Below are 16,276 nucleotides of genomic sequence, written 5' to 3' on the forward strand. Positions count from 1 at the left end.
TCAATACGTACTTAGGTTTGAAAAATTACAAAATAAAAAATTGGAAGTAAAAAAGAATATGGTAAATAGCTAAGATCATAATTTGAGGGGAGGAGAGCTGATTAGTGAAAAATTAGGAGAAACCAGGTACTGTGATTCCAGGCCCCAAGGAAATGGGTCAGGAAGGATTACTAAGGATTCAGATCAAATTAGGGGGAAAGAGCAGAATACAATGCCCATTCTGGTTGGCTGGAGTCAACAGGTCTAGGGCACTCAGTCAGTCAGTACCAAAGGACACCCAGAGACGGGTGGGGCTGGAAAAGAGGGGGGCCTGAAACAGACTGAAGAAGTGTTAGACCAAAGGCAAGAGAAGAAATGGGAACTAAAGTTCCAAAACAGTAGGCTGGGGACAGTATACAAGGATGTGGTACAAACCTAGAGCTCTTGGCTGTCATATAATACCGTGGGTCTGTGAACCCGAGGAGAGTAACTGATTGCAGTCCACACTTATTTAAGTACCTCGTCACTGAAGGTATACGAGCCACCAGGCACATCCCTCTCCATCAGGAGGCTGGATTCTGTTGGTACCTGTGACTGAGGACGGCAGTGAGGGCACAGGGCTATGTCCTTGTAATAGCCGGCCTTCCTCGAACATTCTCCTTATGTCTACTTGCACGCTTTCTCGCTCTCTCTCTATATATACGCACACACAAACATATACACATACACACACACACACAAACTTAAACTGCTAAAGCATTTCTAAATCAGGAAAAGAATAAGTCTATAAAAATTACCTCCATTCCCTTCCTAATAAGAGCCCAGTCAGGGACTGACTGATTCTACCTAGCTGAGGGTCTGTTTCTCACAATCACCTACACATAAGAAATGTTTAGCAGTGGTGACACTGGATGGCACCTGCTGGAGCAGACGTCACGTTCCAGATCAGTCTCTCTGACGTGATATACTTCACAGGAAACAAGACTAGAGCTTTAAGTTACAAAGAAGGATACTTAATACTCTTTAGGGAAAAAATCAGTAACTATCCTGAACTCCTAGCTAAATTTCCTATCCCTAAAAGTTTGGGGGGAATATACACAGAAATTGCCAAGAATCTTTAAATCCTGTATTTTCAAAATCACTTTTGTCGAGTAGGAGGATAAATACAGCTTTCAACTGTCATAATCTCAGTTCTTGAATGTGGTTTAACTTCCAGGATCTGGTAGGCATCAGACATGAAGATAATGTATGGAAAATAGCACAGCAGCAACCAAAAACTGACAATCTGATCTAACACCAGCAAGACCAGATACTGAAAGTGCTTGATAAACTAATACTTTTTTTATACCATCTATTTCAACAAAGTGGAATCAGAGTTGCATAAAATCACTGGTTACAGGAAATGTTTCAATAAGAACTAAATCCATTTTATTCTCTAAAGGCAAATGGTTCAACTGTCAACTGTCAACATTTTTAGGGGTTCCCCCTAAATGTGCCCTCTGTTGTATTCTGATGAAAATTAACCAATTATTAACTTTGAAGCAAGGTCAATTAAAGAAAGAAGAAGCTTATTTCCAAACATGAATCAATACACCTTCAGATACCTGGGGTCGGTCAAAAGACAGTCAAACTTATCAGCCGCTTCTGGTGGAAATAGCAATGACTTAATGACTTTATAAAGAATTTTTAAAAGTAAACATTTTCCTTTTAATTCTGTTAAATGGATAAATGCAATAATGATTAAGTATTCATTTCACCATGAACTATAATCTGTTAATTTGGGGAAGCTTTGGCTTTTACGGAAGATTTTTAGTCTTTCCCTCATGAACACTGAGGAATGTGTTACTAATTGTATTTTACCTTTGCTTTTGCCACAATGATATTCAGAATAAAATATGCAGTCACACCATAGTAACCACATGAACTTTTAACTTTCAAATGTGTTTTAGTTTTCTTCCACATTCCAATAAATATTTTTGCTGATCTTAATTACTGTCTTTCAATTTATGACACCATTTTATTTCAATTATTTCTAGTTAGGCTCGGATTTTTGTGCAACAAGCAAGAAATAAAATACTTTAAAGTGTATTTAAAACAAAGATCTAACAATAGTTCTATCACCCTGATTACTCTATACTAGAACACAGAATAAATAAAGGCTAGTAAAGATTCCACTCAAATACTTACCAGGAGCAATGGTCTCCAGCGTATCAGAACTGACCTTCCGAGTACTTGTACAGTGATGCAGGGTGGAACCCGAAAATACCATGTAAAACACTACATCATCCTCAACTTTGTCCTCTTCAGCGAGCAGTACAGTAACAACACAATCGCCCTAGGAAAAGGGGAGAGCAAGTTTGCATTAGTAAGTTTCCTCTTGAGAGCTTATCTTTAGAAAACGTCAAATTTAAGGGGAAATCAAATGTTATCATCTAAACTGCCCATTCTAGTGAGTTTATACAAATATAAACACTGATTGAGCCCCTATGTGCCAGGAAGTATTCTAGGCATTGAGAATACAAAACAATCTGAAAATAAGATCTCTGTCCTCTTTAAGCTTACATTTTAGTGGAGATGGTTAGACAAGTAAGTAAACCAACAAGATAATGGTACATTCACTTGGGGAAAAAAAATTTTAAAGAATGTAAAATAGCTCCCTAAAAAAGCCCTGTAAAAATTCCAGGAAAATCTAAAAATAAGGCAGAGAGGATGGAGGAAGTATATTAAACAGTTACATCCTTATACTCAGAATGCCCCTTAACCTCTGTGTTCCATTTGCAGCAATAACTCTCTAAACTCTACATCCCACAGAATCACTGCCAAGTCCACCCATTCTCCATCAAACATGGAGAGCCTCTAACAGAGCTGGCCTGGAAGTGGTAGAGTGCAAAGAGCTTGGGCTCCAGACAAATCTGGGTTTAAATTCCATCTACAAAGACTTTACTTAAATCCTCTAAGTCTCAGGTTCCTTGACTATATAAATGGAGATAATACCTTTTCTTCTTACAGCTAATATGTGAGAATTCTTGAAGCACATTCACCACTCAGCCTAGGATAATATTCTTAATCTATGAGGATGGGAGGGGCGCTTTTCCAACAATTTGTGTTTCCTGACCATCTGGAATCGCTACTCTTCTTTATCCACCCCTCCCTTAAGCCCACGGAATCAGACATAAATCTTGTGCCAGTAACTCTGCCCGTGACTCTGCAACTATTTAGAAGTTAAGACATCTTCGTCCTTTATTTGCAAATATTCTTCTAGCAATTTTTATACTTTTTTTAATTGAGGTCACTGGCTAAATTAAATTTATTCTATGAAATACATTCCTAATTACCATTCTCCCAATCATAAACATTATATAATTCATGTGGTAACCATAAACAAAAGATTTTAAAGCACTGAGGTTTAGTACTGTGTAAACCTTAATGATGCATGGAAAATCCAATTTAGAGAAAGTCAGGCCATTTTAACATTAAATAGGGGAGAGAATTCCCATTACTTAAAACATTTTTTTCCTTTCCACTTTAGCAGTAATAAAGCCTATTAGAGAACCATGGCCCCCTGTGGCCACAACTTAATGGCCAGCAGCAGAAAGGAGCAGCAGGTAGTGTTTCACTAAATAATGAAAACCAAAAATCATGAAGTCAAACTTGGGATCAAGTCTAGTAACAGAAATGCTCCAGCAGGTTGATTCTGAAGACCAAATTCAAAGTATTTCCTATAGCCCTGAGTGTCTCTTTCTTATTTTTCCCCAGTACTCTGTGTAGTGCCCTGTATACGGCAGGGGTTCCAATCTGTTGTAAGAAATCAGAATGAACTACAAATAAGCTGTAACTTACTAGGGCTGCTGAACTGGAAGCTCCAAAGCACCCTAACACAGGAATAGCACAGTTGGTACAACAGAATTATCACTGACTTCAGACACTATTTAGAATTATACTTTTGGACTTGTATATAAGTCCCTATCTTGGGGACTGTATTAATAGTACTGAAATTACCTTTATGTACTTATTAATAAGTAAAAATATATATATTATATCCACTTAGATTTCTAACCTAGAAATCTAAGAATAGATCTTCCTTTTCTAGATCAAGGATTCTCTCTCTACATTAGACCTACCATCTTGCTGAGAGACTCTCCATGCCCCAAGATATTAGTTGTGTCTGGGGCCTTCCTTTAACTGGGGACAGTAACTTGATTTGGGGAAAAAAAATGAAATCGGGAAGAGAAGAGCATCTGAGGGATGGGAGAGAGTGACTTCCAGTGTGGGGCAAACAAGGCCTTGGAAACAGGGAAGATGTTAGGTGGAGATTAGAGGAATGAGATAGGGAGTTTTGTGGGAGGAATGTTAGAAGAAGGGATAGCACTGATCTCTTAGATAGCAAGACAGTGTCAGTCATGAGGCTCCTGAAGGTGGGCAGTCAGCAGCAAGATAACTGCAGTGGCATGCTGGAGCTGGCCTGTACAGGTTTGTGAGAGTGCATCATATTTTCAGGATTTCTGCAAGCCAGGTGTTAAACACGGCCATTATTAAAAAGTAAATGAGGGCTTCCCTGGTGGCGCAGTGGTTGAGAGTCTGCCTGACCCCACGGGTTCATGCCCCGGTCCAGGAAAATTCCACATGCGGCGGAGCGGCTGGGCCCGTGAGCCATGGCCGCTGAACCTGCGCGTCCGGAGCCTGTGCTCCGCAACGGGAGAGGCCACAACAATGAGAGGCCCGCGTACCGCAAAAAAAAAATAATAATAAATAAATTATATAAGCTTACAATTAAATAAATTAAAAAGAGATGTAACAAATACTCAAAACATCACATTTTAATTCTTTGCCACATCTTACTATTATCTACGCTCTTAAGGTTTACATCTGTTGTGTCTGTTATAATGGTGTGCTACTTGCACATCTTTTCCCAATACACCTCTTGCCAATTCTGTGTTCAGTGATGTGGCATTGATATCTTGAAGTCACCGATTATGGGTATATTTACACCACTGAAATTGGCAAATGCTACAAATCAGGGTTTGGTTTGGTTTTATCTTTTTAACCATCACATCATTGAGAACAGGTCAGTAGAAGGGAAAAGGGGGAAAGTAAGAGAATTTCCTTAGGGAGGCCCAATCAAGAGAGGTCACTGCTTACACGGAGTAAGAGTGGAGGAGTAAGAGAAAACCCTAGGCAAGTACAAAGCATCTCAGGTATAGACAACAATGCTGCCATAGTTCTGTTCCCAAGAGTTCAACAGAATCACCACCTTAATTTGTTTTCTAACTTTCAGACTTGGCTTATAACTTGTTACCATACCACAGTAGTTAAGAAGATGGTCTCTGCCTGAATCACAGAATGGCACATCACTTTGCAGCTGTTTAACCTGGGGTATACTAAATTCTCTGCCATAAGAGAGCAACAATCACACTTACCTCATAAGGTTATTTTAAGAATTAAATGACTGATAAAAGCAAAGCACCTACAGCAGTGCATTGGCACACAATAAATGTTCAATAACTGATAGCTATAAGGTACTGTACAGCATGATGACTACAGTTAACTAGTTAACAATATTGTATTGTTCATGTGAAAGTTGCTAAGAGAATAAATCTTAAATGTTCTCATCACAAGAAAAAATCTGTTAACTATATGTGATGGATGTTAACTAAACTTACTGCGGTAATCATTTTGCAATATACACATATATCAAATCATTATGTTGTATACCTCAAACTCATACAATGTTATATGTTAATTATATCTCAATAAAAATAAATAAATGATAGCTATTATTAGTTACCAGAATGTAAGCCCCATGAGAACACGTTTTACTGAGATATTCCCTTTGTCTAGAATAATAAGTAGCAGGTGCTCAAAACACATATTTGAAAAGAAAGAAAAGGAGACCCCAAAATTTTAACAGTAGTTATTCCTAGGTAGTAATTGAGGCCAATTTTAATTTACTTTGTGCTTTGGTTTTCCAATTTTTAAAAATAAAGATGGATTATTTTAAAAAGAAAAAAACTTACTTTTAAAAATAATCTGCTCACTTATAAATTACAAAGGGAAAGATAGAAACCTGGCACATACCACATGAATCAAGTGATCAAAAAAGTTAACAACACAGATAATGAAACGAACTAACATCACATGTCTTCTGATCCCACCCACTGAGGACACAGCATCACTTAGTGTTCCTAATAAAAATGCATAAGCTCAACCTAGTCAGAAGAAAACATCAGACAAACCCAAATTGAGAGGCCTTCTATAAAAATTAAAAACAAACACACACAAAAAAACTGGCCTGTACTCTTCCAGAATGTCCCTAATGAAAAACAAAGAAAGACTGAAGTACTATTCCAGATTAAGGAGACTGAAAAGACTTTCCAACTAAATGCGATACATGATCCTGGGCTGGATCCTGAAGAATAAAAACAAATTGCTATTAAGGACATTAATGGGACAAGTGTCCAGATTTGAATGAGGTTTACACATTTAACACTGTACCAATGTTAAAATTTTCCTGGTTTTGCTAACTGTGCTGTGGTTATGTAAGAGAATATCCTTGTTCTTAAGAAATACACAATGAAGTATTTGGGGTAAAGGAGCATGTCTACAAGTTACTCTCAAATGATTCAGGGTAAAAAATGAGAGATAATGATTAAGCAAATGAGGTAGAATGTTAACAGTTGGTGAGTCTGGGTTTAGGGTATATGAGATTTCTAACTTTTCTGTAAATTTGAAATTATCTTAAAATAAGAAGTTTCCAAGAAAAAAATTTTCAAATAATTTATATGATCAGATATTCAAAGTTAAATGGTGCAAAATTAAGTTACATTTCTGAAGCTAATTTTTATATCTTGCAGACATAAATATTTAGTACATATATTCTTGCAGGATCCCAGAACGATGAAGTTATAACAATAACTAGCTTTTATTCAAGAATCTTAAAGGAGGTTTACAGGTCTTCCCAAATCAATTTCCCAGTTTGCCAAAATGACAAGATTTATACCCAATAATCATAAGGGGAAAGTGAAATAAAGAAAGTAAGTAATACTAAGTAAATACTGAGCATTACGCCAAAGTATTATCTTTCCATGAGGTGGTAAATATTATAGTACCAAAAGAATAACTCCAAAGTGAGTCCTTGTATAATTCAGATACTATATGCATCCATGCAATTAGCTTCATTCTCGCCTTTAAATACAAGAGTACAGGCAACTGACATACCATTTTGCATAATCATTTCCTAAAGCAACCAAAGATTGACAGTCAGCTATAGCTTTTCCACTGTCTGAAATGCAAAGTCTATCCTCTGGAAACGCAGGGCAGCTAGTTTTTAATTTCATTCAAGCCTCACACCACAGAGGGACATCCAGTAGCAATGAGCATACCTAATGCTCAGATCTTGGTCACTGATAGCGTTCTCCATTAAAAGGAACCAAGGCTGCTCAAAGAAATGGCTGTTTCCACGTCTACGTCAGGGTATGTACAAGATGAGACTGGAACGTCTTGTTTTGACAGAAAATAAGGAAATTGACAGAAAATAAGGGGACAAAACATCTTGTTTTGACAGAAAAAAAAAAAAAAAGTATGGGGACATGCTGCCATGCTGGGCATTGACGTAGCTTCCTCTGGCCAAATCTGGGACCAATTTTAGACCAAACTGTCAATTAAGAACAGTAATGGGGCTTCCCTGGTGGCGCAGTGGTTGAGAGTCCGCCTGCCAGTGCAGGGGACACGGGTTCGTGCCCCGGTCCGGGAAGATCCCACATGCCGCGGAGCGGCTGGGCCCGTGAGTCATGGCCGCTGAGCCTGTGCGTCCGGAGCCTGTGCTCCGCAACGGGAGAGGCCACAACAGTGAGAGGCCCGCGTACCGCAAAAAAAAAAAAAAAAAAAAAAAAAAAGAACAGTAATGAATTATAAACAATAAAAAAAAGGAAGTCATGAATCTATATTAACAATAGATAGAAAGAGGAAAAGCGAGAACTCTTATGTATGGTGCAATGATGAAGCCTGACAGTCAAAGTGGGAAAAGTGCTGAAGTAGTAAAACTATCATTTTGCAATCATAATGGTAGAAATTGATGCCAACAAAAATTTTCAATGAATGCTCAACTTAGGGGGAAATTCTGATGAGTAACAAGATATGTACACTGTCTTAAACGTGTCTCCCCCCAGACTTCTAACAAGTTACAAGGGAGAAAAAAAGCAGTATTTATTCAGGGAATAAATCTACCAAAACCTTGACCAGATAATCAAAATAAACATCCTCAGTAGAGATAAATGAATACTGTGTGCCTCCAGATGTGATACCCCGAGGAGGACATAAAATTACCTATGCATTACCTGACCAGGAACACAAAACTTCAATCTAACCACCAGGAAGCACGAGACAAATAAAAAATGAGAAACGTTCTATTAAAAAGGAGAGGGGTACTGTGTTCTTCAAAATGGTCAAGGCCATAAGAGATAGAGAGAGGCTGTGGACATATCCCATATTAAAGAAGGCTAAAAGAGGCATGACAACTAAAAACAGTAATTAACCCTACTGTGATTTATAAGAGAGAAGCTCCAGTCTTAGAAAATTCAGACTGAAGCACTTCAGGGATAAACGGCCAGGATACATGCACCTTACTGACAGATAGTAAAGGAAACACTGTGGATGTACATAGGTTTTTAGCTCGAGAGTGCAAATGATAAATCAAATGCGGTAAAATGTTAACAGGTATAATCCTGAGTAACTAATATCTGGGTATTCTTTGTACTGTTTTTTACCACTTTTTATAAATTTGAAATTATTTCCACACATAAAGTTTTAAGAAGATAAGGGGAAAAAGTGTTTAATTCAAAAGGCTTTAAAGGACTTAAGGACTGGCGTTATGTTATGCTCTATCAACACAGATGTGGACAAAGCTCTATACCAACAGCAAACTTTGCTTATAAAGTTCCGTTGGCGCTCCACCTCAGGCTGGGAAGCATGGAGCCTGTCCTCACCCCTGTACAACTGTCTCTTACCCAACAACAGAGGAAAAATAACTAATACAAGGCAACAACCATTTTAATCACATATTAGTATTCTATAAACAATAAACACGACAGGAGATTGGTGACAGGAGAAAGGGACACAGGCTCACTACAACCATTTTCTGCAGGTCGGAGGCAGAACCAGCTGCTTTGCAAACACTGCAGGGTGAGTATCTTTACCCCTGCTTTGGAGATGAGAAAACTGTAACCCAGAAGATTTTTAATGTCTTGTCTAAGAACAAAGCTAGAAAGGGCTAAAGCTGGGATTCAAACCCAAGTAGGATTCCAAAGTCTGTATTCTTTCCACAATTCTGACACTAAGGTTAAGCGCAGGAGACAGAGTTAAGTGGCAGAAAGGAGAAATGTGCAAAGAGGCGATTATCAGTAGAAGAAACACATGTTCAAGAGCCAGCAAGTGACAGACACCAAAAGGTCTATAGGTAGAACAGAAGTACTGTATTCTTCAAAATGGTCCAGCCCATAAAAGAGAAGGAGAGGCTGTGGACACGTCCCGTATTAGGTAGGAAGAAGGAAGAGGGTGCTGAAAACAAGGGAGACAGAAATATCCGGAGGTGCTGAAGGAGAGAGCAGGCAGGAGACACACTTACATTTGGGGTAAACTCAAACCTAGGCACACCGGCTGCTTGGACCCAAGGATGTGTGACAGAGCCAGAGTGTGTTTAAGTGTACACTCAGCCCACTACATCGTACATACTTCTCATCACCATCTGAAGCTTATGGAAAGCAAGAACTGTGTCTTTTGGGGCACTTCACACAATGCCTATGTAGCAACAGGAAGCTTTTCAATAACTATATGAATGAACAAAGGTAGCAGAGATCAGTTTACGTAGCATATTAATGGCAAGCCAAAAGATTCATACTTGGAGGGCTTCCCTGGTGGCGCAGTGGTTGAGAGTCCGCCTGCCGATGCAGGGGACACGGGTTCGTGCCCCAGTCCGGGAGGATCCCACATGCCGCGGAGCGGCTGGGCCCATGAGCCATGGCCGCTGAGCCTGCGCATCCAGAGCCTGTGCTCCGCAACGGGAGAGCCCACAACAGTGAGAGGCCCGCGTACCGCAAAAAAAAAAAAAAAAAAAAGGATTCATACTTGAACCTGTGTGTAGGCAAGAAAAAAAAACACAGCCTTGTGTGGTATGTACTGGGAGAAAATTGGAGGTCAAGGAGTGGAGGGTGACGTGCTAAAAGCAGCAAATGTTCTAGAAAGGTTTATCTCACAGCAGTATCCTAAGAAGGAAAAAGAGAATAGAGGCAAGGAAACCATCTTACATATCTTACATTACCATATTACAAAAACATAGTGTGAGGAAGCAAAAGGGGCTTAAACTGCTATAGTACCAAGATGATCTAAAAAGAAATAAATGTGAGAAAGGCATGTGGTTGAAAATAATTTGATGAAATATGATAACTGATGATGGGAGCTGAACAAAGATAGGAAGAGAGTAAACATTAAGCAACATTAACAGAAAAGGGAGTATCTCTCTAAGGAAAAAAGGGAGGGGGTATGGGAATGATTTGTGAGAAAGAGAATAATAAGCTCTAAATGTCAAGTTTCATCTACCAACAGGATGGGAAATTGTAGATATTATACCTCCAAGAGGTAGTTAGCAGGACAGGCTGTCAGAAAAGGTCTGGGCTGGTGAGGCAGATCTGAGAGTCAACCTGCACTAAGTTAAGAAGCCCTGACCATCAATGAGGTCTCCACGGTAACAGAGAGCCAAGGACTAGACCCCGGGCTCCTGCAGGGAGAAACAAACCAAGCAAGGAAAGGCCAGCCAGATAAGGAGAAATCAGGGAACAGAGGAGCAGTGATGCTAAAAGAAGCAAGGATGAAAGGACTTGCAGTTTTAAAAGGAATGATTTTTAAGCAATCCTCAGAACACACAAGGGAGGAGAGATCCAAAGACAGAAAAGCAGCAAACTACAGAACTGTTTCATTTTTCTCCAGCCTTAAATGGATCTTTTCACAACATACTATTCATCTACCTATTCCCGTGCCTCAACCCCAGAAACAGGATCCTTTGGACCCAAAAGGAACTCAAACTCAAATGCCATCAAGAAAGATTATGAGACTTACCATTTCTCTTTGTTAATGGCAGCCACAATTGAGCCCTCTTTAGCCAAAAACTTAAAATACTTAGATTTTCTCACTTTGAGTATTCCAGAGAGCTCGTAACTAAAATAAATATCATTTCCTAGATTCATGATGCAGTTAACTTCCCACCATCTAAAATATTTCAAATTTCTCTTTATTTTAACCATCTTGTTAACAATACCCTCAGTAACTACAAAAGGTATTTGGGGATGATATGATCTAGGCAAAATATAATTGTTGATCTGTACTAATCAGGTAGAAAGCTGGACTGAATTAATGAAAGTTAAAGGACTTTCCAATGACTTATTGCTATCACATATAATAGGACTGCTAACCATTAGTATTGGGGCTATTTTGAAAATATGAATATTTGAAAATATGAATATTATACTAAACATTAATGTTATATGTAAATGAGCCTTAAATATTTGAAAATTTTTTATTACTTTAAACACTTCCTTTAGTTTATTTTACTTTGTTATTTCATAATTTTTTACTGCTAGTATGAAATTTTTATTCTAGTCTATCCATCAAGTAGATAAGTTAAATAGTTGAAAGATATTTAATAGCCCAATATTAATGTGTTCTTTACCTTCCTTTCTGTTCTGTTCCCATTAGCAAAGCCTTAAGTTATTCATCCATTCACGCTAAATAAGCACGAAGTGCCTCTATTTAATATAGTTTGTCTCTGCTATGAACTGGTACTAGAATTATAAATACTTCCTGTTGCCTGCCCTCCAGAGGCCTAGACAGACATGCATATAGACAGAATACCACCGGGTAAGTGCTATAATTAGCATAAACACCCAGCGTTTCTAGGTGCAGAGGAGGAGATGGGTGCCCAAACTTTGCCTTGTGGGGTATACTAGGAAGGCCTCTGTGGAGAAATGGCTGTGCCCAGTGCTGCTCATGGCTCAGGACAGATCACCCCAGGCAGGATCGTACCTTCTGAAAGCTTAGCCATTTACAGTGAAGTTGGGGAAGAGACTATCTAGTTCATCTTTGACTATCTAGTTGCTCTTTGTACCCTCAACATCTCTTCAAAGGGCCTGACATACAGCAAGGGCTCAGTGTTTGCTGGGCTGAACCAAAAACATTTCATCCTTTTAAAAAACAAAACGTAGGGCTTCCCTGGTGGCGCAGTGGTTGAGAGTCCGCCTGCCGATGCAGGGGACACGGGTTCGTGCCCCGGTCTGGGAGGATCCCACATGCCGCGGAGCGGCTGGGCCCGTGAGCCATGGCCGTTGAGCCTGCGCGTCCGGAGCCTGTGCTCCGCAACGGGAGAGGCCACAGCAGTGAGAGGCCCGCGTACCGCCAAAAAAAAACGTAAAATGCTACAAATAAGCCAAACACTAAGTTTGTCTTGCTTATCACTTCCTTCACTTAACTAAAGATTGGTTGAGCATTTGGGTAGGATACTACAGTAGATACTGAGGATATGAAGACAAGACAACTTCTGCTCTCTTGGAGTTCATAGTTTTTCAAAGGAGAAAGAGACACATAAAGCAGTAATTCAGCCACAGAAATTCTGCTGGAAAAGCAAGGTTCAGGTACTGTAGGAATCAGAGGAAGCACTGGACACAAGACTGAGCAAAAGTCAGGGGAGGGAGGCTTCCCTCAGGGTCATCTCAAACACAGGCCACTGGAAGGAGCCAGAGGAACAAGAACTCCCTCTGAAAAAGATGGTAGTTGCAGTGAGTGAACAGGGGTGTGGGAGGAGGTGAAAGAGGCTACAAACTAAATGAATCCAAAAATCATTCAGGAAACAGCTGCCAGACCAAAGGGGTTTTAAACACTGGATGTAATGAAGCTTAAAAAAAAGAAAAAAATATATAATATTAGCAAACCTCAAAGAAATAGATAGCAATCTTGTATTTCTATCTTTGTGAGCACCCCAAAGTGCAGTTCCTTGGCCTTCTTTACACTGGGATTCATTCAAAAGGAGAATACCACAAACTTTAATTACAGAAGGACACAAGAGTTACATTTGTGCTGCCTAATTTACTGGAGTGTTCTAGGTAGGGAAATAAAAGGCAAGTTTATAAGGCACAGTCATGGAAAGTAGTACCCTGAGTGCCTTTAAGAACTAACATAAATGCATGATGTTGTTGCCATCAGGCTATAAGAACAGAAGACTTACCAGAAAGAAAAAAAAAATCCCAAACCCAAATCACTGGACAGGGCTGTTCGGTTCTGTTGGCTTTTTAATATTTCCCCAAAGTAACTTGTATGGTTCTCAGAGTGGCTTCCATTTTCTGGGCAACTAACACCATCACAAAGCACTAGCACACACACACGATGAGAGAGCGAGCGAGCGAGCGAGCGAGCGAGAGAGCGAGAGAGCGCGCGCGCGAGAGAGAGAGAGAGAGAGAGAGAGAGAGAGAGAGAGCGAGAGAGAGAGCGAGAGAGAGAGCGAGAGAGAGCGAGAGAGCGAGAGAGAGAGAGAGAGAGAGAGAGAGAGAGAGAGAGAGAGAGAGAGAGAGCAGGAGAGAGCAGGAGAGCGGGAGAGAGCAGGAGAGCGGGAGAGAGCGAGAGAGAGCACAAGAGCGCACAAATGTGCCCACACATACACAAATCAGTATTATTTCGCATCCACTATTTCTTCAATGTAACATGTTATTCACTAACAGAGTATCTGCCACCACAAAGGGTAGTGAAGTAGGAAAAAGCGCTGGCACGGAAGTAAGGTCAGAATCACTTAATAGCTAAGTATAGCTGGTTGTTTTATAGACCTGATAACCACTTGAAACTCATTTTGTCTGTTGGCAAAATGGGTTTATTAATTACAATATTTATTGATCATCAAACATGTGTCAAACGCTGTTAAGAATTAGGGAATAAACATGAAAGAGACAAGTCTTCTGGCCTCATAGAGCTTATGTTTTAGCAGGTAAGACAACCAAATTATAAAAAATAACATCAGGGGGAAAGTTCTATTACAAAGAATAAGACAGCGTAAGGGATTAAGGTGTGTCTGAAGTGGGCGTGAGAGGCTGCTTCAGGTAGGCTGGTGAGGAAAGGCTACTACGGGCTAAGTCACATTTGAGCAGAAACCTGAATGAAGAAGCAAGTTACAAGTGTTCGAGGCCGAGAGAACAGCAACTGGAAGACAAGCATAAACTTGGCATGTATACAGAACAAAGGTCAGTCTGGAAGAGCAAGTGAATAACACTGGATAGGAGATGAGGATGGAGTTCGGATTTTTTCCGAAGTGTGATGCTAAGCCACTGGAAGGTTCTGAAAAGAGTGACATAATCTGATTCACGTTTTAAAAGAATCACTGTCGTTCCCTCTCCTTGGAAAGACTTCATCCTTTGTCTGCCTAGTCCACGCCTACACGCTTTGAACAACCATGGCCCATTTGAGGAATAACACGCTATGGCTTGAGCATAGAGAACAATAAGCAGGAGACGAGTTCACAAACAAATGCCAAGGATTCTGGCCTTTATACTAGTGCAAGGGGAGCCATGGAAGGCTTAACAACATTACTTCCCCCGTGTACTTTCTACACATTGTTGAAAGATCAAATAAGAAAATCATAAACAACTTTTATATAACATTAATGATTATTCTTCAAATGTCCCCTTATCAGTGAGGTCTTCCCTGACCATCCTAAATGAAATATGGAACTCCCCGTCCCCAACTCTCCTTAGCTTGCCCTGTGTTTTCCCCATAACAATTTTTACTCTCTGACACATATATTTACGTTTATGTGTGTACATGAGTTTATATATACACACTCAGTGTATATTTTACATACATAAAATTCTAAGAGTATATATTCATTTACATATTGCCCTGATTCCCTCTTCTCCTCCCAACTATTATGTAAGCTTCATGAGGTCAGGGAGCACATCTGCTTTACTCAATGCAATATCATGGCCTAAAAGTATAGCTGGTCGTTTTAAGCACTCAATAAATGTTGGGTGAATGAATGCATGAATTCCTAACTGGACTTTCTTCCTGTGAACAATCTGCGTCTCTCTCCTCAACCCATTTAAACACTTAAGATGACGAGATGAGAAATTAAAAGATCGTAAATCTAACGCTCTGGCTATGCCAAATTTTTAGCTCAGTGGTCCTTAAACAGTCACGTAAAATATAACTAAGGCTCAAAAGGGCCAGTGACGAGAAGAGAACAAAACAGCATCGTCCCTGATTTTTTACCCTAGGGACTTTACCCATCTCTCTCTTAAGTGGAAAAATATTCAGATACACTTCCACTCCCCTCAGAATAAAGGCCACTCTCCAGACTGGCCAGCAAAGCCCTTTTCATAACACTTTCCTTGAAAGATGTCTCAAAGCACCTCAAGTAACATGAACAAAGTCAACTGTGAAATTTATTAATTTGGGGCATAAACTAAATTCATTCCATATAAGCAGATTTTGGTTGATTTTAATGTTAGAAAACAAGTAACCAGTTTATTTGACATTTGCAGTTAGTTTTTATTTCAACCAGGCTAATCTTTTGCCAGATATAGATATAGGTCAGTGAAATCCCTATAACCTGCCTTCATTTTTAATCAAATATGTCTATATTCCAGCCAAAATGCATTCCCCTTCTCAATGAAAAACTATTATTTTAAATACTACTACTAATTATGATCAAAATTCATATTGTCTTCCAGCCTCATAATTTTGCAACACTAAGATATACACAAATACTTAAAGATTTCCAAGCACCACCTATTTGGGCCATTAAAATATAACCAGCAGATGGCGCTCAATGAGTCTGTAGAGTGCTCTGTATGGAATGGTTTTAGGAACTATTCTCTGTAACAGGGAAGAATCTTGAAACTTCAGCTGGAAAAGGAATCAAAATCAAAAAGTTTGGAAATCATTTAATGTATGGTCCCCTTAATGGAAAGTGTTCCTTAAAAATAAAGAGTTTTTTAGAATTCTAAGAGTATGAGCTTTTTGTTTCAATGTACAACCCTGGCTCTCAGTCTATTCTTGTTAATAAGCAAAGCTAAATTGGTTGAAGTGGGTTAGTTGGTGGCCTTAAAAAGCAGCTTCACCTTCTCACAAATGTTACAAGGCTCTCTGAAACTGCTAGAGTAATTAGGTCAACACTTCAAGAGACAGTCCCCCTTTGCTAACAGGACCAGATATTTGGTTAAAATGTAGAGACCATAAGGATTTTTATTAATCCTTGACAGAATATTCCTCTCTT

At 39.4% G+C, this 16,276-nt stretch overlaps 1 protein-coding gene across 8 annotated transcripts in view; it reads right to left on the reverse strand.

Moving 5' to 3' along the window:
• LOC132488556 (A-kinase anchor protein 13-like) overlaps nucleotides 1–16,276 on the reverse strand; it is a 371,872-nt gene that overhangs the window by 236,286 nt on the left and 119,310 nt on the right. For all 8 annotated transcript variants that reach the window (XM_060096873.1, XM_060096872.1, XM_060096871.1 and 5 more), the window contains exon 3: nucleotides 2,167–2,314. In XM_060096873.1, coding sequence (XP_059952856.1) covers nucleotides 2,167–2,314 — 148 coding nt within the window. The remainder of the gene's footprint in view (nucleotides 1–2,166; nucleotides 2,315–16,276) is intronic.

The sequence above is a fragment of the Mesoplodon densirostris genome, chromosome 4 (genome assembly GCF_025265405.1).
Source record: "Mesoplodon densirostris isolate mMesDen1 chromosome 4, mMesDen1 primary haplotype, whole genome shotgun sequence".
Taxonomy (NCBI): Eukaryota; Metazoa; Chordata; class Mammalia; order Artiodactyla; family Ziphiidae; genus Mesoplodon; species Mesoplodon densirostris.